The sequence below is a fragment of the Tursiops truncatus genome, chromosome 15 (assembly GCF_011762595.2).
Source record: "Tursiops truncatus isolate mTurTru1 chromosome 15, mTurTru1.mat.Y, whole genome shotgun sequence".
Lineage (NCBI taxonomy): Eukaryota > Metazoa > Chordata > Mammalia > Artiodactyla > Delphinidae > Tursiops > Tursiops truncatus.
The window spans coordinates 2,960,542-2,983,168 of NC_047048.1; the positions used below are offsets into that span (position 1 = coordinate 2,960,542).

The following is a 22,627-nucleotide window of genomic DNA, read 5'->3' on the forward strand; positions in this document are numbered from 1 at the left end:
AGTCTTGGCTGTGATCTCAGCTCACTCCGCTCTTGGGTACAGGGTCGGGGGCCAAGGTGACTTCCTGCAGCCACAGCGTGGACCTCTCGTGTCTCCCCAGCCTGAACCAGATATGCCTCCTGTGCTTATTCCTTTACCTAACCCATCACTGCCCCGGCACGGCGCGCTAGCGGGTGGTCAGCGATATCCCGCTCCTTAGAGCTGTTGCCAAGCCGGTGCGCGCTGGCACTGGCCTTAGTTGTGGCGACGAGCAGCGAGCGGCTCTGTCCGCGCGCGCCATGGGCCGGGCCCCAGGCGGTACTCGTGTACTGACCCAGTTAACCTTCACAGCCACCTTTGAGGTCGCTGTGACCCTTGTTCCCTGCGGGGACAAGGCGGGGTTAAGTGCTCTGCCGAGTGGCACAGTCTCCGCCCTGGTGACCCTTCCCGAGCCGGAGAGGCAGAGACAGAGACCTTCCTCCCAGCCCTGCCCGAGGTCAGTCACGGCCAGAACCATCTGGACAAGAGCACAGGCGTGGGAAGAGCCGGAAGGGTCTGCAGCTGCCCCACACCGCCCCCTTCGGGCCTCTCCCTGCCCGTCTTCACATACGATGAGAAAAATGACGCCTCACAGGGTGCTGGGAGGGACGACTAGATGAGAAAATGCCCGTTGAAATACTGCCGTTTAGCCCTCACGTAAGGAGTTCTTGAAGCTCAACGATTCTTGTTTCCCTTCTGCACAGGGGCCCCTCTTCCCACCCTCCGGTGGTTCAAGGACGCGGTCTCCATCAACAAGCTCCAGAGCCCTCGATACCACGTGCTGTCAAGTGGAGGCCTGCGCGTCCAGAAGCTGCGTCCGGAGGACTCAGGAATCTTCCAGTGCTTCGCCAGTAACGAGGGCGGGGAGGTCCAGACCTACACCTACCTGGACGTCACCAGTGAGTACTACCCCCTGCAGAGCCGGCCTCCCCAGTCCTCGCCCCATGGACATGTCAGAAAACGCCCGTGTCTGTTCAGCCCGAGCACCCCCATCCCGGCGCTCCCCCCGGCCCTCTGGAGCCTTGACCTTCCCAGCCCTTGAACACACCGCTTTGCTGAGACATAGGAACACACTCCCCATTTTTCTGGACAGAACCGGAAAGACGGTTAAGTGAACAGCAGCTCATCCCGAGTCTTTTTCTTTGGATCTTTTTTCCATTTTTTTACATTCATTCTCTATTTTAGTTTTATTGAACAATTATAGTTCTTTTGTGACTTTCTTTTATTGTCCCAGTAACAGAAATACTTTGGCACTCTGACAAATGAAGTAAAGGTAAAGGTTTTTATTATATTTGCGGGTTTTCTCTTTAATCTCCCATAGTCGCAATGTTGTTCTTCTAAAACGAAGTAGGATTTAGTGATTAGGGAACCCTACCTTTCACGTCTGCCCTTTTGGAAGCAAAATGCTGAGAGCCATCGGAGAAAGCAGACTGGTCAGCGTGTGCGTGGCCAGTGGCTCTCGTCAGCCAAAAGTAGGAAGGGACCGACGCAATCCTGAAATATTCACGCATATGTTTTGGTAAACTAGGGGTCATTTCCTCCAGCCTTGGCCGGGGGTCAAATTTCCCCTCCGTTGTGGAGCATAGGAAACCAGTATCACTTCAAGCAGCAGAGATAATACTGGGGACTTAAGCCAAAAACTGTGTTTTGATCAATTAGAATGATTTCAGCCTGTTTGGAACAGTGGATGTTGTAGGGCAGGGATGGGCAAGCTTTTTCTGTACAAAACCAGATGGTGCCTGTTTTCGCCTTTGAAGGACGTGGCTTCCGTTGCTGCTCCTCACCTTGCTGTCGTGGCCTGCAGGCAGCGCAGACGGTTCTGAGCAGACGTGGCTGTTCCACAGAACTCCGTTACAAAAGCAGGGACAGGCTGGATTAGGCCCAGGCTGGTGGTTTGCAGACGCTGCTCTCGGGAGAGACCCAGGGCAGATCACCCGATTTCTCTCAGACTCAGTTTTCTTTTCAAAATGGAACCCACCAGCCCAGTTCACAGGGTTCTTAGGAGGATCGGTTTGGAAATTTAAATGAAAGTGCTACTTCACCTGGTTACCGTGACAACTGGAGAGTGAACAAATAAATGTGTGATAATGGTAACGCTGCGTGTCTGTTTTGTAAGTACGGGGTTTGGCAAAAGGGATTTTTTTTAATTAAAGTACTTTTAGTGAAAGAAAAGTAGTGTGTAGAACAATCAATATTTATTCGTTCACTTAACAAACGTTTAGTGAGCACCTGTGTCAGCTACTCTGGGCCCGTGAGGCGCGGGGACAGAGCTGAGAGGATGCTGTGAAGAACAGGTTCTCGTGCTTCCAGGACGGAGGGTCCTGGGGGAGGGGAGAGACGGCCGAGGGCGCTGGGGGCCCTACAGAGGAAGACTAGGCGAGGCCCAGAGCGGCCAGGGAAGCTCGTTAGAGGGCGGGCGCAGGGGGCTGGGTTCTCTGAGATGAGAGGGTTATTACTGGAGCTGAGGCCTGCAGGTGGGGAGGACGCTGCCCTGCAGAGCCTTGGAGAGGTGCGTGCCACGGTGCAGGTGGGAGCTGCAGGGGCCCGACAGATGCGTGGAGGGACAGGCCGGCCCAGGTGTGTGCGGGCACAGAGGGGGCGAGTGGGGCCTCGCGGCTCTGAGGTGGGCACTGGCCGGGCGTCGTCTGAAGCTTTCAGAGGGCCTCCGCACCTGGTGTGGGGGGACAGTGAGGGGACGAGCGGAAGAGACCAGTCGGGGGGCCCCCACGTCATCCAGGGGTTCGCACCAGAGGTGGACGCCCAGCGGGGAGGGAGGGCAGAGGCGGGCGGCTGCCCCAGGGTCCACTGGGCCTGCCCGCTTCTGCCCCGGGGGCATTGGCCCAGGCACCCCAGGGACCCCGACACAGGATTTGGGCGCTGCAGGTCACGGCTGGGACTCAGGGGTTCTGGCTTAATCTTTCGCAAAGTAGTGCAGAGTCAGCGGAGTCCTCCCCGAAGCCGGCCCGAGCTGCCGCTGTCTTCCTGGGTCTGACTCAGGGCTGCTGGAAGCTGGAGGCCCGGGCAGTCCCCCGTGAACAGGAAGACCCAACGCTCCCCCCAGGGATTCTTCTCTGAAGCCCTTGGAATCTGGTCGTTTTAACTTTCAGAACGGATCCTAGGAAGTGTCAAAGTGTCATCTTCAGGACGATGTAGGATATTCAGAAACTAGCTTTTTCCTTTTTCTTTACCTAATGAAAGCAGCTTGTTTGATTTATCTAAATAAACATCTCTCTTCTCTTTAACGTCGGTCAAAACAGTTCTTCCTGCTCTTCCCCACTTGTGTGTCCATTACGTCACGAGACCGTATTTCTCTTCAGGCTGTAAACAAAGATGGTGATGCCTGGGAGATGGGTAGTGGAGGGCTGCAGTCTTCCTGAGAGGTTTTCATTTTTCATCACTCAGTTATCTCTGTGATTAGTTCTGTAAAAGCCCAGGTGGATGACTCCACCAGGCTGGCTTGAGCGTTTCCGAGGGACGACGCACTGAATATTTCACTGTTCACCTCCTCTGCCTAGATGTCGCCCCAGCCTTCACCCAGCTTCCGGCGGACACCACGGTTACTGACGGGACGACGGCCGTCCTGAGCTGTGAGGTGTCCGGGGCTCCCAGGCCGGCCATCGCGTGGAGGAGAGGTAGGCGCTCGCACCTGCTGCAGGGCGCGGCCGACGCAGCAAGTGAGCCCAGCGGCCCCGCGTTGTGTTGGTCATTCTCACTCATTCGTTCGGTAAAGAGTAAAAATCCATTGACTGAGCACCCACCAGGGGCCGATGCTAGGGGCACGGGGAGGGGTCAGACGCGCAAGACCCCTTAAGCTGTGTGCAGCTCACAGCCCGGAAGAGGAAGCACGTTTCTGTACGCCGTGTGAATGGTGCGGTCCTCCGTCAAGCCCTTCCCCGGGTGCCCCGGGCCCGACGGGCTCTGGATTTCAGCCGCAGCTTCCCCTTCGTGAATGCAGGAGTGCTTCCTTGGTAATAGTCACAGTCAAGACTACATCCGCCTTCATTTCTAAGAAAGTTGCTCTAGCACAGGATCGCCTGCGTCCTCCGCAGCTTGACGTGTGTGGCTCTCTTAATCCGACTGTAGTTTCAGCTCCTGTGAGGAGTGGTGTCACATCTTGGGCTCTTTGCAGCTCGTCTGCAGCCCTGTCCACACATTCAGCACACCTGCCACTAAACGAACAGCGCACATAGTCTGTCCTTAACGAACCGCGGCTGAGTTGGGTTCGTCCTCATCGATTAACTGGTCATGCTTAGGGGACTGGATCTGGGAGAAACGTCAAAACTTACATCTTTTTTCACTCCCAGAAAACCAGTCGGTGGCTTCCCAGCTCTCAGGTATGACTCGTGCACTGGGGCCGTGGCTTATGAAGATCTGGGAACCTACAGATTAATCAGAAAGAGGGGTTCTTTCATTTTATATATTTTCTTTTGTCTTTCCTGATTTAGAAGGTAATAATGGCTTCATAGAGAAAGTTTTCAAATGCATACACGTATAAAGAAAACTCAGAATCAGTCACCCAAAGGAAACAATCACATACATGGTTCATAACTTGTGTAACCAAATCTGTCAACATTGGACGAGTAGGATGCTCTTGGTTTCTGTTATTCTAATGAACGCTAAAGCGAACTGCTTTGGTTACTTTTGTGCATCACGTTTCCGCTTCCTTCTGATTATTTCCTCACATTATCTTCTTGGGTGCGGCCAGAGCACTACCTTCTCTCGAACGTTGCAGTTCTCACGTTGCTGTTTTGTCTGTCGTCCCCAGGAAACCACATTCTGGCCAGTGGCTCTGTGCGAATTCCCAGGTTCACGCTCCTTGAGTCTGGGGGTCTGCAGATCACCCCTGTCCTAATCCAGGATGCCGGCAACTACACGTGCTGTGCAGCCAACTCCGAGGGCTCCCTGAACGCGTCTGCCACGCTCACCGTGTGGAGTAAGGACCACAGCCCGTGTGCAGCTCTCTGTTCATAATGGTTTAATCGGCGTGTCATCTGTGCTCGGGGATGTCAATATATGCCCTTGGACTCGCTAATCCAATCAAAGGAGAATCATTATTTTTACAACTAATTTGGAGAAATCTGTTGAGTAATTAATTTTTCAGCTTCTAAAAGAATAATTAGAAAATGTCTTCAAAGATTTAATGGGGACGTTTCAGGAGAGAGAAAAGATTAACTTTTTAACCTCAGTAGAGTAGGGATATTACCCCCAAAACTAGCTCAAATAAAAAAAAAACCTGATAGGTTGGCTAATCTTATAAGCATCACGTAAGAAAAGTGGACCCAGGTTGAAAATCCCAGAGAAAGCATTTTTTCTATACTGTCGTTATAGCCAACTAAAACATTCCTCGTCTATTAAATGTGGATGTTTCCTCTATGTTAGGAGAGAACTGAAGGATCTTTGTGGTTCCTCCAGCTTTTCTTTCTCTTTATTTTATCTATAACACGGGTTTCTGAAGTGCAGAATAAATTGTCTTCCAGAACATAAGGATTGGATTACCAGGTGTTTAGCTTCACTGGCTGATAAACTTTTCTCTCTCTGCTTCATCCATACCTGTATCACTAAAAAATTATTGTTCAAAGAAGCAAGAGACAGTCAGTGCTCACTAATAGATTTTTGTAAAGCCGTCTATACGAGGAGAGAAAATTTTAACTTGCCTGAGTGACTAACTTGTTAAAATGCCATCCTTGAGGAAAAACTAAACTGTGCTTTGTTTCATGTCTGCTTAGCGTTTCCTATGATATAGTTGGTCCGCTTCGATAAATGACCCTTTCTCATTTATTAGGTGTTCTAAAAATATCACAAGTTTAAAAGGAATGAATCCAAATCCTCCAATATTGTTAAGCACTGAAAAAGAGCTTTTGTTCCATTTGGTGGTCTATTCTATCAACCACATCTGATTCATCCAGTGTCCCCAAAAATTAACCATAAATTTAAAAGCTTGTGGAAAACTGACGTCTGCATCTCTGTAGGTCCCTCACTGGAAAATTTTGTGGATCTGCTGAGATTCAAAATTATAATAGCCCTAGACTGGTTGGTGCAGTGCTGTGTGGCCTGCAGGGGTCTTCCCAGGCGTCAGCTACTCTGTTCTGTCCCAGCGTGAGTGTAGCAGCACCCCCTTTCATAGACAAGAAAACTAATAAGCTCTGAGGCGTTTCTCTGGATGCCCCCTGGTAAGCCGTCGGGCTGGGCTCTGAACCCAGTCTCATGGCTCCAAGTTCCGTCTCCTTTCCTGGTGCCCGAGCGGCGCCCTCCCGAGAGGTGTGCAGCGTGGGGACACACACCCCAGGGCCGTCTCCAGGGCCTTGGCCCTGGTAGCTGTGGAGTGTCGGGCGGCCGCAGGTCCGGACGATCTTGCAGGCCTGCACCTGGCACCAGGCCCCACTGCTTACTGGCCCCGTGGCATCAGGCAAGACCCTGTACTTGTATCAGTTTTCCTTCCTGATGACTGGGAAAAGGATTATCACAACCCTCACAAGACTGTTGTGAGGATCAAGTGAAACAGCATAAATGAAAGCACTTTGCAAAGTCATGACGTGCTGTGTAGACAGTAGAAATTACCAGAATGTTGACAATCTTGGGAAAGAATCCAGGGTGTAGAACCCGCTAACCGTCTGCATACGATCTTCCTTCTTGTTTCCTTCCGGAGTGTCTGAGGTCCGGGAGTGACCTGAGACGGGCTGGGGGAGGCGGACAGGCTTGCTTTCAATTCCCTGAACGTTTCTGGGTGCTTTCCATGTGCACTGGTTTTGCCGAGCTAAGAGAAAACTAGGAGGTTTTGATGTCAGATGACCAATTCGTCACCCCCTGAGGGAGGAAACGCTCAGGCACGTAATCTTGTCTGAGTCGCGACTTGTGTCTTTCCAGATCGAACGTCCATCGTGAACCCTCCGGAGGACCGCGTGGTGATTAAGGGGACCACGGCCACGCTGCACTGTGGGACCACCCACGACCCCCGCACTTCTCTCCGGTCAGCTCGGTCAATTACAACGTTTGGGGCTCATTAGTATTCTGGGAGCTGGGGAACTGAAGTAGAGATGAGAAGGGAGAATTTCAGAAACTTTGATTCCAGCCACAGATCCCTGATTAGAGCATCTTACAGTCTGGGCTCCATCATTAATCACACAAATCCCATTTTCCACTCCAGCCTTATGTATTATTTACAGTGAGCTATGTTCCACCTCATGACTTCAATACAGCTTTTCATGATTTTTCTGCCAAGGTTAATACACTATCTGTAAAACGTACTTGTCAGAGGCTGATACTTAATGAGAGAAAAATCCAGAGGGATCGAATGGGATTTCAGCAGTGTTTGTGCTGGGGCTGTGCTAGCCTCGAGGGGTTTTCTCTACTCCAAGGATGGCGCCACTGTGTCATGGGGAGAGGGAGTTCCGCATGGAAGAAAGGCACCTGCGGTTATCTAACACACTTAGAGGAAACTGCGGGGAACCAGGGCACCCAGAGGACGTGAAGGGCCACGAAGTGGGTGGTGACACCTGTCTTTGTTTGACTCAGACGGGGACGGTCGTGATGAAGAACGTGACAGCCCAGGTAGACACGCGGCAGCAGACACAGCTGGCTGTCGGTGGCGAGCTTCTTCCCAAAGGGCTGCCCCTTTCAGAATAGTTTTTAATTTTCAGAACCAGCCTTGAAAATGAATCTAGAAAGAAAGATGCAGTCATCCTAGTATTTTCACTCTGGCCTTAGCCCCAAAGGCATGCAGTTAGCCAAATGATAGAATCAAGATGCCCTCCTTTCTGGAACATTTCACACTGAGCAGAGGGAGGTGGCTGTCGACGTTTACATACGTTACTCACCGGATTCGGAGACTAAGCTGTTTCCTCACTCTTCCTGGGCAGGTGTTTGACAAATCGTGAATTTCCACATCTCTACCTGTCTCTCTGGAGTTTCCCCAGAGCTCAGAAACCAAGTTTGCTTTCGTTACAAGAATGTTGAATGCAAAACGAAGAAACGAAAGCCAACAAGTTAGAGATTACCTGGAGAAATCTAGGATTCTAGGAAGGAATTCATTCGTTTCTAAAGGACTTGGGAGTGTCACCGAACGAAGGACAAATGAGCCAGTTTTCTGCTACCCTAAGGGCACACCAGAAACCCCCCTCAGACCTTTGTGGTTTTCTTGTAACTTCTTTAGTGTGATTAAACAGACAAAATCGGAGCTTCCCTCCTGAGAAGGAAGTAGGCGGCTTCCTCTGGGGCACCCCTTGTCCTGGGTTCCTTTGCCCCAAGGAGCACCTGGCCCTAAGGGACACTGGCTGCCGAATGCTGCTCCCCAAGTGAGCAGCTGATTCACTTCCTTCTGGTGGAGACAGTCCTGCTCTGTCTGGGGGTAACTGCAGAGGAGCAGTTTGTAAATGTCTGTGCTCTGTGTGCATTAAGCCTTTAAAGAATGGGGTGCATTCTGGAAATGCAATCCAGGACTTTGGAAAGGAAAGCCAGCACTTTGATCTCATCCAGCCGTGACTGGTGAGGGGCTGGACAGGCTCTTAGTGGAGTCTACATTTGAGAAGAAAAATGTGCTAAATGTCATAAGGAATTACAAGAGAAAGAGATGCGGTGTTAAGGACAGTCTGCCAGGATGGTTGGATTTTTTTAACATTTTTATTTATATTATATTATTCATTTATGGTTGCACCGGCTCTTAGTTGCAGCACGTGTGCTCCTTAGTTGCGGTTGGCAGGCTCATTAGTTGTGGCATGCGAACTCTTAGTTGCGGCATGTGGGATCTAGTTTCCTGATCAGGGATCGAACTCACGTCCCCTGCATTGGAAGGCAGATTCTTAACCACTCTGCGACCACGGAAGTCCCCAGAATGGTTGGATTTTAAGAAAACGTGTACGGGGACACCCTGGGGACCTTGCCCCCTGCCCAGGCTACACTCTTGTCCCCCAGAGACCTTCCTGCAGGAGCGGGAGGTACAGTTGCAGTGGTGACACGGGTGGTCAGGAGCCCTCAGGCTCCCCGTCCTGAGCCCAAAGACAGACGAATGTCTGCACTTGTCTTTTTGTCCTGTTTTAACTTCAGCCTCTATCTTTGTATTGTGACAAGACATCTGGTCACTTTTCCTTTTTTTTTTAAGATGTAATTCACGTAGTATTAAATATCACCCTTTTAAGAGCACAGTTTGGCGGTTTTTACTGTACTCACAAGGTCATCAGTTGCTTGCTTTTTTTTTTTTAATAAATTTATTTATTTATGGCTGTGTTGGGTCTTTGTTGCTGTGCACAGGCTTCTCTAGTTGTAGCGAGTGGGAGCTACTCTTCCTTGCGGTGCGTGGGCTTCTCATTGTGGTGGCTTCTCTTGTTGCGGAGCCCGGGCTCTATGCACGCGGGCTTCAGTTGTGGCGCGTGGGCTCAGTAGTTGTGGCTCACGGGCTTAGTAGTTGCTCTGCGGCATGTGGGATCTTCCCGGACCAGGGCTCGAACCCGTGCCTCCTGCATTGGCAGGCGGATTCTTGACCACTGCGCCACCAGGGAAGCCCCAGCTGCTTGCTTTTTAACAGACAGGGAAGGATCAGCGACTGGGGTCCTAACTCAGGACTCTCTGCTTGACCCACAGCTACGTGTGGAAGAAGGACAACGTGATCATCACCCCATCTGGCAGCTCCAGGATTGTGGTGGAGAAGGACGGGTCCCTCCTCATTAGCCAGACGTGGTCAGGCGACATTGGAGACTACACCTGTGGAGTCATCTCTGAGGGCGGGAACGACTCCAGGACAGCCCGCCTGGAGGTGATGTGAGTATCGCGGCTGCTCCGTGTTCACAGTGTCAACCCTCCCCCATGTGACCATCACGTAACACGCGTGATGGGTCGCAAGCCAACAGTCAGAGGCCACCGCCTTGGGCCTCAGGCACGTACACTTACAGGGTTGGGGTTTTTTTGGTAACCTTAAAATGATAATATGTTCAGCTTCGGTTTAGATGGTTTAATTACTGGTTTTCCTCCTCATTGATCCCTTTTATCACATTCTCTGCATTGAGCCCATATCGTTGTAGACTGTTTACCACACCGTGTGTAAGTGACAGCAGGTCCACTTTTCCAAGTGATGCCCGTCAGAAGCTTCCGGTCAGTGTCGGGTTGGCCCAGGTCCCAGGAAAGCCAGCGGCCTCTCCGTGAGCCCCGTTCCCTCTCCCTGGGCCTTCCTGGGGGCGGGGGCCGTGGGAGCCCTGGTTGCGTCCACCTCTGTGCTCCGAGCTCATCCTCCCACAGCTCCCCCTCCGCACGGGCAGGAAGCTGAAAAGCCTGCTGACCCGGTGTGTTTTTCCGACACGTATTTATCTGCTTTTTAAAAATGTTGCCCCCAAAGATGTTCCCCCAGCCCATACGCACAGAAGTCAAACCGGAAACTAGAGAAGCGGGGCAGGGCTGGCCGGCAGCAGCCCCTCTGGTCGACAGGGGCACGCTGGCCGTCAGGAAGGGCCTGTGAGAGGTCTTTCTCACGGGACTCTGCCCACTGCGATCCAGGAAGGCTTCTATAGGCAAAATTCATTCCCTGAAATAGGCTGTGAATGCTGAGTACAGGGGCATGTCTCGTTTGCCTTTGAATCCCCAGGCCTGGCCGAGGGAATTAAAAAGGAAAAGGAAGGACGCTTGCTCAGTGCTGCACCCAGGGCCCCCCGTGTTGGCTGCACACAGACCTGAACAAGCAGCTCTCCGCCAGCCTGTGCGTGGGATTTGACGGGTTAATGACGGGCAGCTGCTAGTCCAGAAAGGCCGGCTGTTGGATCTGCGGCACCTGGGAAAGCGCCGTTCTACCTCCAGGCTGGCCTCCCCAGGATGACCTTGTGCTCCGCAGAGGTTAGTCACCTGTTGTGATCAAAGATCGCCCAGTTGCCTTTCAGCCCTAGAGGACCAGTGGGGGTCTCCCCACCCTGCCTCTCGCCACTGGACCCGCTGACCCTGGGCTCTTCCTGCCCTCCTGGGCCCCCGGGCCCCCATCCAGGGCACCTCAGCCTCTGCTGCCTCCACGGCTTGGCCTGGCTCTTCTGTCACCTCCCCTGAAGGGTGCGCCCCTCCTCTGGGAATCAGCGCAGGATCCCTTCCTGCCCCCGGGATGCAGGCTGTCTCTCCCGTGCTTCCCAGCACCTGCTCCGCCCTCGTCAGCACCGATCACGCGGGCGACTTCTTCCCTCTTGAAGTAGAAGGGTGGCACGGCTCTGCATTGTGAGTGCCTGGCAGTGTTTGGCATACCGTAGGCGCTCAATAAATACACGTTGGTTGGTTGAATGAATGTGTGTTTGTTGCAGGCCCCCGGCGATCCTCCCGGATCGCCTTCCCTTAGATGCTCATGTGCCCTGGGCTCCCCCCACCGTCGAGAGCTGGACGGCCAACCCTTGCTCAGCTCTGATCGGCGGGCTTTCCTCCTCCATCCATAGCTCACGTGGGGATCTTTTAAAAATTGTTGATGACGTTGGCATCCATAACCAGTGAATTCACGTGATGCGCTGTGCTATTCCCAATTTTTAAACTACCTTTGAGAACTCTCAGATCATCCATCATTGGTACCACATAAATAAGTGTTAGCATTTCATAAAGACTCTGTCAGCAGAAGCCAAATCGTGTGCTTCCAGTGCAGTGAACTCTTCCTTTTCTGCACAACGTTTATGTCCTACTGATTTGCACAGCTCCCCTAGTATTTGCTTATTTGATTTCCTCTAAGTAAAATACATTTTTCAGCCAATGTTGCTGTATCTATAAAATAATAGGCTTTGTGTGATGGTAAAACACCTCATCTCTAAATATAGAAATACTTGCGGATTCGTGATTCAAACCAATTTAGGTACAGCTGGTTACAGAGCTGATTTGGAAGACGGTGGTTCCTTGTGAATTGTTGGTGTAATAAGCACTCCACTCTTCCAAATCAGAATGAATGGGGAAGGTTGTAGGTAGGAGCGTGGTGTATCTTTACATCCAGTAAGGTCTTAACTCTGAGACATCAGTGATGACGAGAGCAAGAATGACAATCACAGCTCGGGATTGTAGGGTCTTCTGCGCTTCTCGGAGAACTTACAAACCCAGCCCAGTAACATTTTCCTGACTCACTCAGATGACAACAGAATCTCCCGTTGCAGGAGTGACTGAGAGGTACTTGTGGCTAAATAGTGTCCTTCCGAAGGACCTGAAAGCCTGCTTCCCCAGCCTCCCCACTTGAGTTAAAAGCTACTTTGTTAAATGGAGAAATTAGGAGCGTCACAAGTGGGCTTTTCAGAAGCAGGCCGCCTGCTGGCAGCTCTCCTATTGGTTTGCTCGGTAGTTGGTGCCGTGCCAGCCGGGGGCCGGGGGGTGGGGGGGAAGGCACCGTGCGGGCAGAAGCCACAGTCCCCGCAGGGTCACCGGCTCTCTGGAGCGAGGCTGGCCTGGAGACCCCTCCCCAGTTCTCCCTGACTGTGTGACTTCGGGCAGGTCACCTCGCACCTCAGTCTCAGTTTTCTCACCTGTAAACTGGGCACGTTGCCACTGACCTTAAAGGGTGGCCGTGAGGTTTGAGTGGACCGCTGTTTGTAAATCCTGGCCGGGAGCCTAGCTTAGGGCAGACAGTCAGTCACAGCTCTTACCATTCCTCGCCATCTTATAAAAAAAATGTTCCTCTTTTCATCCGCGGCACCCTCCCCGTCACCCGGGGCCAGGAAGTTTCTCTCTTTTATCCTCTGACACGCTAGGTGTGTCTGTCTGCTGCGGAGCCAGCCCACCGTGCATGGAACGGCGCCAGGGGCATAGCAGGTGCCCCATCAGTGTCTGAGGAAGCCCTGCTCCACTTACCAGGTTGAAATGGGTTTGGGATTTGGTACCGCCGAGGAGGTACTAATTTCTGAGGCGTCTGCCTCATCCTCTCCCCGAGAGGAGAGGCGTCTGCAATCCCAGAGGGTCTCCTTATGCGTCTGGTAAATTAACAACACACGGTCATCGTTAATGCCAGTCACCAGTTCTGTTAGCTGTGTCTCTCCTGCTAGTTTGCTAGGGCCTTACAGGAAGGAACTGGTTCTGGGGTGACTCCGGACCCCCAAAGCTTCTTGCTGTGAGGGACCAGGCGCGAAGGCTTTTTGGATTGATTGTTAATCATTTGAAGACCCAATTAGCATTGCATCATTCCTTCTGAGATCAGAGACTAATTCTTCTGAGCCGGGAGTACAGAGAAAAACCTGACTTACAGAGCGACTGGAAGACTCGGACCCCGAGGCAGTGGGAGAGGTTTCTTTCAATAAAACCACTTCCGACAAAGCCATAATAGGGAGCGAACGATTTAATACCATCTCTCGAGAGTTATCAGGCCCCCATCGCCTTCATCCTCAGAGAGAAGCCAGAGGAGATGGGTTTGACCAAGGTGTCATTTGTGCATTAGAGGGACAGTGCTTTTGCGCAGGAAATGCTTACCCAATCCTCTCCCACCAGAGCAGCTCCCCATGGCCACCACTGTCCCAACCGCCTTCTCCCGAGCCTCTCCCCAAGCCGTTCCTCTCAAGCACACCCCGCTCATCGCCGTCCCCTGCGGCCCAGGCTTTGTTGTTAATTTCTGACGTTATGGTGCGTCATCTTCCTGACGATGATTTCTCCTTAACTCACTGAAGTGACAGCACTGGCCTCGTCCCCGTCGTCCCTGCTGTTCGCAGAGCCTTTTAGCTGCCGCCCTGTCTGCAAATCACTGTCTGTGAGTCACTGGCTGACCATTTATCTCCTTTCAGACTTGGCGGAGAAGGTGCCAGGACACAGTCTCCCGCTATTAGATGAGCTTCTCTGAGATGGATTCAGAATATATTAAAGCCTCATTTATCGGCTATTGATAGATTAGTCAAGTATCTCGCAAAGCTTGATTTTCCAGGTAACCGAAACATCATTTAAAGAAATAGTGTACGTTTCCAATGCGTATTAAAAAGTTCTTTGCATTAGGAAACAGGTAATATTGGACACGAGGTACGCTAGAGGGAATTTCCATGGAGGGGAGAAGCTGGAACTAGGGGGGAAAAAATCTAAATTTCCTTCCAACTCTGAGTCCTGTGATGTCTGTAAAGAAGACACTTTGCGTGGGCCACCCTCTTCTGGGGCAGCAGTGGACGAGGGCTCGTTATTTCTAGCTGCATCACGGACAGTGATGTCCTTGGGCACCACTGGGCTTTAGATCTCGGTTCCTGTTCTAAATGCCTCAAGGCCACTTTGCCTTTTAAGTTCCGAAGTCTCGTCACTCTTTTTAAGTCTTTTCTCACGCCTCCACACCAAGCTCAGGGCTGCCGTTGTTGCTGTTCTGGTGCCTACTTCTGGCGCGCCCTGTGGTATTCTCCTGGGAGGCTTTTCAGCGCTGGGAGGGGGGGCATCGGAAGCCACTCTTCCCAGACTCCCACCTGGGTGAGCATCCAGCTCTGAGGCTGGACAGAGGGACTTGCCTGAGCTGCTCCAAGGGCTTCCTCAACTGAAAGAGCTACGGACTGCAGAGGGCGTCGAGGGGCAGACGTGATCAGTTCTGCTCCAGAGTGCGTCAAGGGCAAGAGGGAGGCCCAGGAGGTCTTCACTGAGGAGAGACTGAGCTCCGGAGCTTTGGAAGCTGAGCTGGATTCTCCGGCACAGGTGGGAACGGCCTGGCTCAGGGAGCTGCGAGTCACTGGTGATGGCCTTGGTCACGGCCGGGCGGTTCCACGCACCCAGTGTGGGGATGGAGCTCATGAGCATGGAGGGGGAGCTGCAGAGGGTGCAGGGGTGTGGCGTGACCCCGACAGTGCAGAAGGTTCCATGCGGCCTGAGTGCGACGGCTCTAGGAGGGCTGGTGGGTGGGCGGAGCAGAGGGTCCGGCATGTGGGCCTTTCTAAGGTCCAGCAGGTAGGACTCGGTGACTCACGAGATGCCCGTGTGCAGGGTGGACAGTGGATGGAGTGGAGATCCTGGAGCGTCACCACGGACGGGAAGGAGGGACGGGCAGAGAAGATCCCTAGTCCTGGCGGGAGGAAAGACTCGTGACTCGCTGTCAACCCGGAGGCGGAGCCCCCTGGCATGTTTTCCTGGAGCCTCTTCCTGTGCCTGCTGTAAGGTGCCACTCAGGGCCCCGCAGCGTCCCGTCCACATCAAGGAGGTCTTTTCAGGCTCGTGGGTTCCGCATCTGCTTCCAAGGCCTCAGGCCGCCTGCACGTCTCTCCTCCTGACTTAGAAGTGAGACCGTGGTGGCCATCAGGGGGCCTCTTTGAGCACGGCCAGTGTCCGCATGTAGAAAACGGCCCAGACCCCAACCACCCTAGTCAGCCTGCTAAGTTAACCCTCCTCATGTCAGAAAATCTTCCATTTCAGGGCAAGTCCTTACAGTGCAGTTCTGACACTGAGTGCCTGGAGTTAGCAGAGACCCCACAGGTGAAGGGCACTGTCCCCAACAAGACTGTCCTCGCTCCAGCGCCAGCCGCTCGCTCCAGGGCTCACAGGCCCCCGTGCTCCTGACAGACTCACTCCCCCGTCAGCTCAGTAGCTCCCTAGAGAGACCCCCAGAGCTCAGCTAAATGCTTATTTACTATCTCAGTTTTATCATAAAAAGTAAAAGTCAGGACCAGACAAATGAGGAGATGCACAGGGCATGGAATGGGAGGGTCCCAAGCACAAAACTCGTATCCTCAGGACACGCCACCCTCCCGGCACATACATGTCTGATCACCGACCAGGACACTCATCTGAGCTTGGTGTCCAGTTCTTATGGGGTTTTATTACGTGGTCATGACTGAATCCTTGGCCACGTGATTGAACTCCGTCTCCAGCACCCACCCCTCCACTTCCCGGGGGATCAGAAGGTCAGGCTGATGTCACTGTCTCAGAGCCCCAGCCCTCTGATACATGGTTGGTCTCTCCAGCGTGTATACCCCCCTCCTGGAACTATGCAGGGGCCCCCCAACAAGCGACCTTTAGCACAAACTCAGGTGTGGCCTGAGGGGCCCACCATGAATAGCAAAGACACCCCTGTCACTCAGGAAATTCCAAGGGTTTACTTCCATCCCGGGACAAAGAAGAAACTTGTCTTATTTGGAAAATTTATCCACGTTTATTCTTAGTTTGTCTTCAGGTGGGACTGTTTCAACTACTTCGGTTTGGTTTGGTTTCAGAACAAACCAATTCCAGCAGGAAATGGGGAGAAGCAGAAAAGATGTTTTCATCCTGGCATTTTCTTCATCTTGGCCTTCGTTGGAAATCCAAGGGAGGTTCCATTATTGGAGAAGTCAGATAGAAATAACAGCTCAGGACTTCCCTGGTGGCGCAGTGGTTAAGAATCCACCTGCCAATGCAAGGGTCACGGGTTCGAGCCCTGGTCTGGGATGATCCCACATGCTACAGAGCAGCTAAGCCCATGTGCCACAACTACTGAGCCTGCATGCTACAGCTACTGAAGCCTGTGCCTAGAAGCCCATGCTCCGCAACAAGAGAAGCCACCGTAATGAGAAGCTGGCACACACAACGAAGAGTAGCCCCCGCTCGCCGCAACTAGAGGAGGCCTGCACACAGCAACAAAGACCCAACACAGCCAATAAATAAATAAATAATAAATAAATAAATATTTAAAAAAATACATACAGTAAACTGATTTTTTTAAAAGCCACTAAAAAAAAAGAAAGAAAGAAAAGTTCCTTTTCTGATTTAAAGCTTAATTCACAAAGAGAAAACAAGACAACATTTCAAGCTCAAGTTTAATCTTCATTGTACTGATTTATGATTTAAAGTTGCAGTCTGGCTGAATGGATACAAACACAAGACCCACATATATGCTGTGTACAAGAGACCCACTTCAGACGTAGGGACACATACAGACTGAAAGTGAGGGGATGGAAAAAGATATTCCATGCAAATGGAAATCAAAAGAAAGCTGGAGTAGCAATTCTCATATCAGTGCAAAATAGACTTTAAAATAAAGACTATTACAAGAGACAAAGAAGGACACTGCATAATAATCAAGCGATCAAGAAGAAGATATAACAATTGTAAATATTTATGTACCGGGCTTCCTGCTGGCACAGAGGTGGAGAGTCCACCTGCCGATGCAGGGGACATGGGTTCATGCCCCAGTCCGGGAAGATCCCACATGCCGCGGAGCGGCTGGGCCCGTGAGCCATGGCTGCTGAGCCTGCGCGTCTGGAGCCTGTGCTCCGCAATGGGAGAGGCCACAGCAGTGAGAGGCCCGCGTACCCCGAAAAAATAAAAAATAAAAAAAATATTTATGTACCAACATAGGAGCACCTCAATATATAAGGCAAATGCTAACAGCCATAAAAGGGGAAATCGACAGTAACACAATCATAGTAGGGGACTTTAACACCCTACTTTCACCAATGGGCAGATCAACCAAAATGAAAATAAATAAGGAAACACAAGCTTTAAATGATACATTAAACAAGATGGACTTAATTGATATTTATAGGACATTCCATCCAAAAACAACAGAATACACTTTCTTCTCAAGAGCTCATGGAACATTCTCCAGGATACTTCGTATCTTGGGTCACAAATCAAGCCTTGGTAAATTTAAGAAAATTGAAATTGTATCAAGTATCTTTTCCAACCACAACGCTATGAGACTAGATATCAATTACAGGAAAAAAACTGTAAAAAATACAAACACATGGAGGCTAAACAGTATGCTACTAAATAACCAAGAGATCACTGAAGAAATCAAAGAGGAAATCAAAAAATACCTAGAAACAAATGACAATGAAAACACGATGGCCCAAAACCTATGGGATGCAGCAAAAGCAATTCTAAGAGGGAAGTTTATAGCAATACAATCCTACCTCAAGAAACAAGAAAAATCTCAAACAACCTAACCTTACACCTAAAGCCATTAGAGAAAGAACAACCAAAGAAAAAACAAAACCCAAAGTTAGCAGAAGGAAAGAAATCATAAAGATCAGATCAGAAATAAATGAAAAAGAAATGAAGGAAACGATAGCAAAGATCAATAAAACTAAAAGCTGGTTCTTTGAGAAGGTAACAAAATTGATAAACCTTTAGCCAGTTCATCAAGAAAAACAGGGAGAGGACTCAAATCAACAGAATTAGAAATGAAAAAGGAGAAGTAACAACTGACACTGAAGAAATACAAAGGAGAGATTACTACAAGCAACTATATCCCAATAAAATGGACAACCTGAAAAAAATGGACAAATTCTTAGAAAAGCACAACCTTCCGAGACTGAACCAGGAAGAAATAGAAAATATAAACAGACCAATCACAAGTGCTGAAATTGAAACTGTGATGAAAAATCTTCCAACAAACAAAAGCCCAGGACCAGATGGATTCACAGGCGAATTCTATCAAACATTTAGAGGAGAGCTAACACCTATCCTTCTCAAACTCTTCCAAAATATAGCAGAGGGAGGAACCCTCCCAAACTCTTCTACGAGGCCACCATCACCCTGATACCAAAACCAGACAAAGAGTCACAAAGAAAGAAAACTACAGGCCAATATCACTGCTGAACATAGATGCAAAAATCCTCAACAAAATACTAGCAAACAATCCAACAGCACATTAAAAGGATCATACACCACGATCAAGTGGGGTTTATCCCAGGAATGCAAGGATTCTTCAATATATGCAAATCAATCAATGTGATAAACCATATCAACAAACTGAAGGATAAAAACCATGTGATCATCTCAATAGATGCAGAAAAAGCTTTCGACAAAATTCAACACCCTTTTACGATAAAAACCCTGCGGAAAGTAGGCATAGAGGGAACTTACTTCAACATAATAAAGGCCATATATGACAAACCCACAGCCAACATCGTTCTCAATTGTGGAAAACTGAAACCATTTCCAGTAAGATCAGGAACAAGACAAGGTTGCCCACTCTCACCACTATCATTCAACATAGTTTTGAAAGTTTTAGCCACAGCAATCAGAGAAGAAAAACAAATAAAAGGAATACAAATCGGAAAAGAAGAGGTAAAACTGTCACTGTCTGCAGTTGACACGATACTATACATAGAGAATCCTAAAGATGCCACCAGAAAACCACTAGAGCTAATCAATGAATTTGGTAAAGTAGCAGGATACAAAATTAATGCACAGAAATCTCTTGCATTCCTACGCACTAATGATGAAAAATCTGAAAGAGGAATTAAGGAAACACTCCCATTTACCATTGCAACTAAAAGAATAAAATACCTAGCAATAAACCTACCTAAGGAGACAAAAGACCTGTATGCAGAAAACTTTATGACACTGATGAAAGAAATTAAAGACGATACAAACAGGTGGAGAGATATATCAGTGTCTTGGATTGAAAGAATCAACACTGTGAAAATAACTATACTACCCAAAGCAATCTACAGATTCAATGCAATCCCTATCAAACCACCAATGGCATTTTACACAGAACTAGAACAAACAATTTCACAATTTGTGTGGAAACACAAAAGACCCCGAATAGCCAAAGCAATCTTGAGAAAGAAGAACAGAGCTGCAGGAATCAAGCTCCCTGACTTCACACTATACTACAAAGCTACAGTAATCAAGACAGTATGGTAGTGGCACAAAAACAGAAAGATAGATCAATGGAACAGGATAGAAAGCCCAGAGATAAACCCACGCACATATGGTCACCTTATCTTTGATAAAGGAGGCAGGAATATACAATTGGGAAAAGACACCCTCTTCAATAAGTGGTGCTGGGAAAACTGGACAGCTACATGTAAAAGAATGAAATTAGAACACTCCCTAACACGATACTCAAAAATAAATCTCAAAATGGATTAAAGACCTAAATGTAAGGCCAGACACTATAAAACTCTTAGAGGAAAACATAGGCAGAAGACTCTGTGACATAAATCACAGCAAGATCCTTTTTGACCCACCTCCTAGAGAAATGGAAATAAAAACAAAAATAAACAAATGGGACCTAATGAAAGTTAAAATCTTTCGCACAGCAAAGGAAACCATAAACAAGACCAAAAGACAACCCTCAAGATGGGAGAAAATATTTGCAAACGAAGCAAGTGACAAAGGATTAATCTCCAAAATATACAAGCAGCTCATGCAGCTCAATATCGAAAAAACAAACAACCCAATCCAAAAATGGGCAGAAGCCCTAAATTGACCTTTCTCCAAAGAAGATATACAGATTGTCAACAAACACATGAAAGGATGCTCAACATCACTAATCATTAGAGAAATGCAAATCAAACCTACAGCAAGGTATCACCACACACCAGTCAGAATGGCCATCATCAAAAAATCTACAGACGATAAATGCTGGAGAGAGTGTGGAGAAAAGGGAACCCTCTTGCCCTATTGGTGGGAATGTACATTGATACAGCCACTATGGAGGACAGTATGGAGGTTCCTTAAAACACTAAAAATAGAACTACCATATGACCCAGGAATCCCACTACTGGGCATATACCCAGAGAAAACCATAATTCAAAAAGAGTCATGTACCACAGTGTTCATTGCAACATTATTTACAGTAGCCAGGACATGGAAGCAACCTAAGTGTCCATCGACAGATGAATGGATAAAGAAGATGTGGCACATATATACAATGGAATATTACTCAGCCATAAAAAGAAACGAAATTGAGTTGTTTGTAGTGAGGTGGATGGACCTAGAGTCTGTCATACAGAGTGAAGTAAGTCAGAAAGAGAAAAACAAATACCGTATGCTAACACATATATATGGAATCTAAAAAAAGAAAAATGGTTCTGAAGAACCTAGGGGCAGGACAGGAATAAAGATGCAGACGTAGAGAATGGACTTGAGGACACGGGGAGGGGGAAGGGTAAGCTGGGACGAAGCCAGAGAGTGGCATGGACATATACACACTACCAAACGTAAGGTAGATAGCTAGTGGGAAGCAGCTGCATAGCACAGGGAGATCAGCTCAGTGCTTTGTGACCACCTAGAGGGGTGGGATAGGGAGGGTGGGAGGGAGACGCAAGAGGGTGGGGATATGGGGATATATGTATACATACAGCTGATTCACTGTTATACAGCAGCAACTAACACAACACTGCAAACCAATTATACTCCAATAAAGATGGTAAATAAATAAAGTCACAGTCTATGTTAGAAATATTGGTTTGTTTATAAATGGTGTGGTGGGTTAGAGAGAGCTGTGTTTCTTAGGTAGCTGCAAGCACATAACAGCTTAATAAATTTCAAAGTGAAATGAGTACATTTTTTAAATTAAAAATATCAAGGATAATTATGGCTTTTTGTGCTGACCTATGTGGGTTAGCAATAATTGATGTCTAAGGGAGACCAGAAGCCGTTAGTGGGTGAAGCGGGTGATACCCAGCCTCCCCTTTCCCAGCACTCCTTGTAGGAGAAGAAGCCATTCTCAATGGCCACAGAACAGGGTCCTGCTCCCGGAGCGTGAGATGTAAAGGTTAAATATGGGCTGGGCAGCTCACGACTGCAAGGTTGCTGACCCGTCGGTGGTAGAAACCACGCAGCTGGATTTTGACGCTTCGTCACCAGTAAATCCCAGTGAAGACCCTTTGTGTTAGTAACTTCTTTCCAGAATTTATTTGCTTTGTGTTTCCATTTTATAGCCTTGCTGATGCATTGTTTTCTATTTCCATGGGGTTCCAGTTAGTGTTTTTACCACATTTCCCTTCCAGTGCTTTCCCCGAATCTCCATCATCCAACAGAAGACAGAACAACAACATAACCTCGCAAGCTCAGTAATGAGGCTGCTCCGTTGTCCAAGAATACATATGGGCATTTTGGCTGGTAACTCCAGATGGCTGGTGTCGGAAGCTTCCACAGTAAATTATATTTCCCAGGCCTTTTCCTAGTCTATGGCTTGCTGCCTTCCCACTAACAGCCTCTAGCTGTAAAAACAAACTGTTGACCAAGTTTTCTCGATTAAATAGTCTACTGTATAAAATCGGCGCTCCCCACTCGATTTAAGTGTGAGTCATTAGTTGTTTAATCCCTACCAGAGGGATTAAATCAAATTACGTTTGGAAAATAAAGCACATTGTGAATGCTGAAGGGTTTTCCGGGGGCAGGGAGTCGTTAGCATTTGTGTTCGGGGCGTGTTTGATGTTCTCCATTTTCAAAACATTGCACTCAAGGACCAGGCAACATAAGAACGAGGAGGCTGACCTGCAATTCTAACTTGCGTTTTCTTTTCTTTTCTTTTTTTTGTTCTTTTGTATCCAAGTGAACTGCCTCATTCACCCCAGAACCTCCTGGCCAGCCTGAATTCTTCCCACAGCCATACCGTGATGCTCTCCTGGGTCCGACCCTTTGATGGAAACAGCCCTGTTCTCTACTACGTTGTGGAGCTGTCTGAAAACAGTAAGTCACGAAGCAACACTGTCGCCATGGACAATAATCGGATTTCTCCCTGTGCTCTTAACGTCCTTAACCTTTACTTCTGGCCCAGTCCCAGAACAGCTAGTGAAACGTTACGGTGCTTTACGGAGTTTCCAATGAAAACCACAGCTCGGGCTTTGGGAAAATTAAAGGGCGGCGTGGGAGCCTAGGCGGGCAGCGGACGGAGTGGCTGGAGGGCCTCCAGTGGGAGCCTGGGTTTGGGCCGAGGCCCCAGATGGCTGTGCCCGTGGGGCCGCCCTGAGCAAGGCTACCCAGTTCAGCATGGGACGAACTTGGAAATGCATGAACAGTG

General features: G+C 49.2%; 1 protein-coding gene across 1 annotated transcript in view; it reads left to right on the top strand.

Moving 5' to 3' along the window:
- SDK1 (sidekick cell adhesion molecule 1) overlaps positions 1 to 22,627 on the top strand; it is an 822,147-nt gene that overhangs the window by 601,237 nt on the left and 198,283 nt on the right. The window contains exons 9-14 of the mRNA XM_073791836.1: positions 723 to 917; positions 3,534 to 3,650; positions 4,784 to 4,951; positions 6,883 to 6,985; positions 9,592 to 9,768; positions 22,160 to 22,296. Coding sequence (XP_073647937.1) covers positions 723 to 917; positions 3,534 to 3,650; positions 4,784 to 4,951; positions 6,883 to 6,985; positions 9,592 to 9,768; positions 22,160 to 22,296 — 897 coding nt within the window. The remainder of the gene's footprint in view (positions 1 to 722; positions 918 to 3,533; positions 3,651 to 4,783; positions 4,952 to 6,882; positions 6,986 to 9,591; positions 9,769 to 22,159; positions 22,297 to 22,627) is intronic.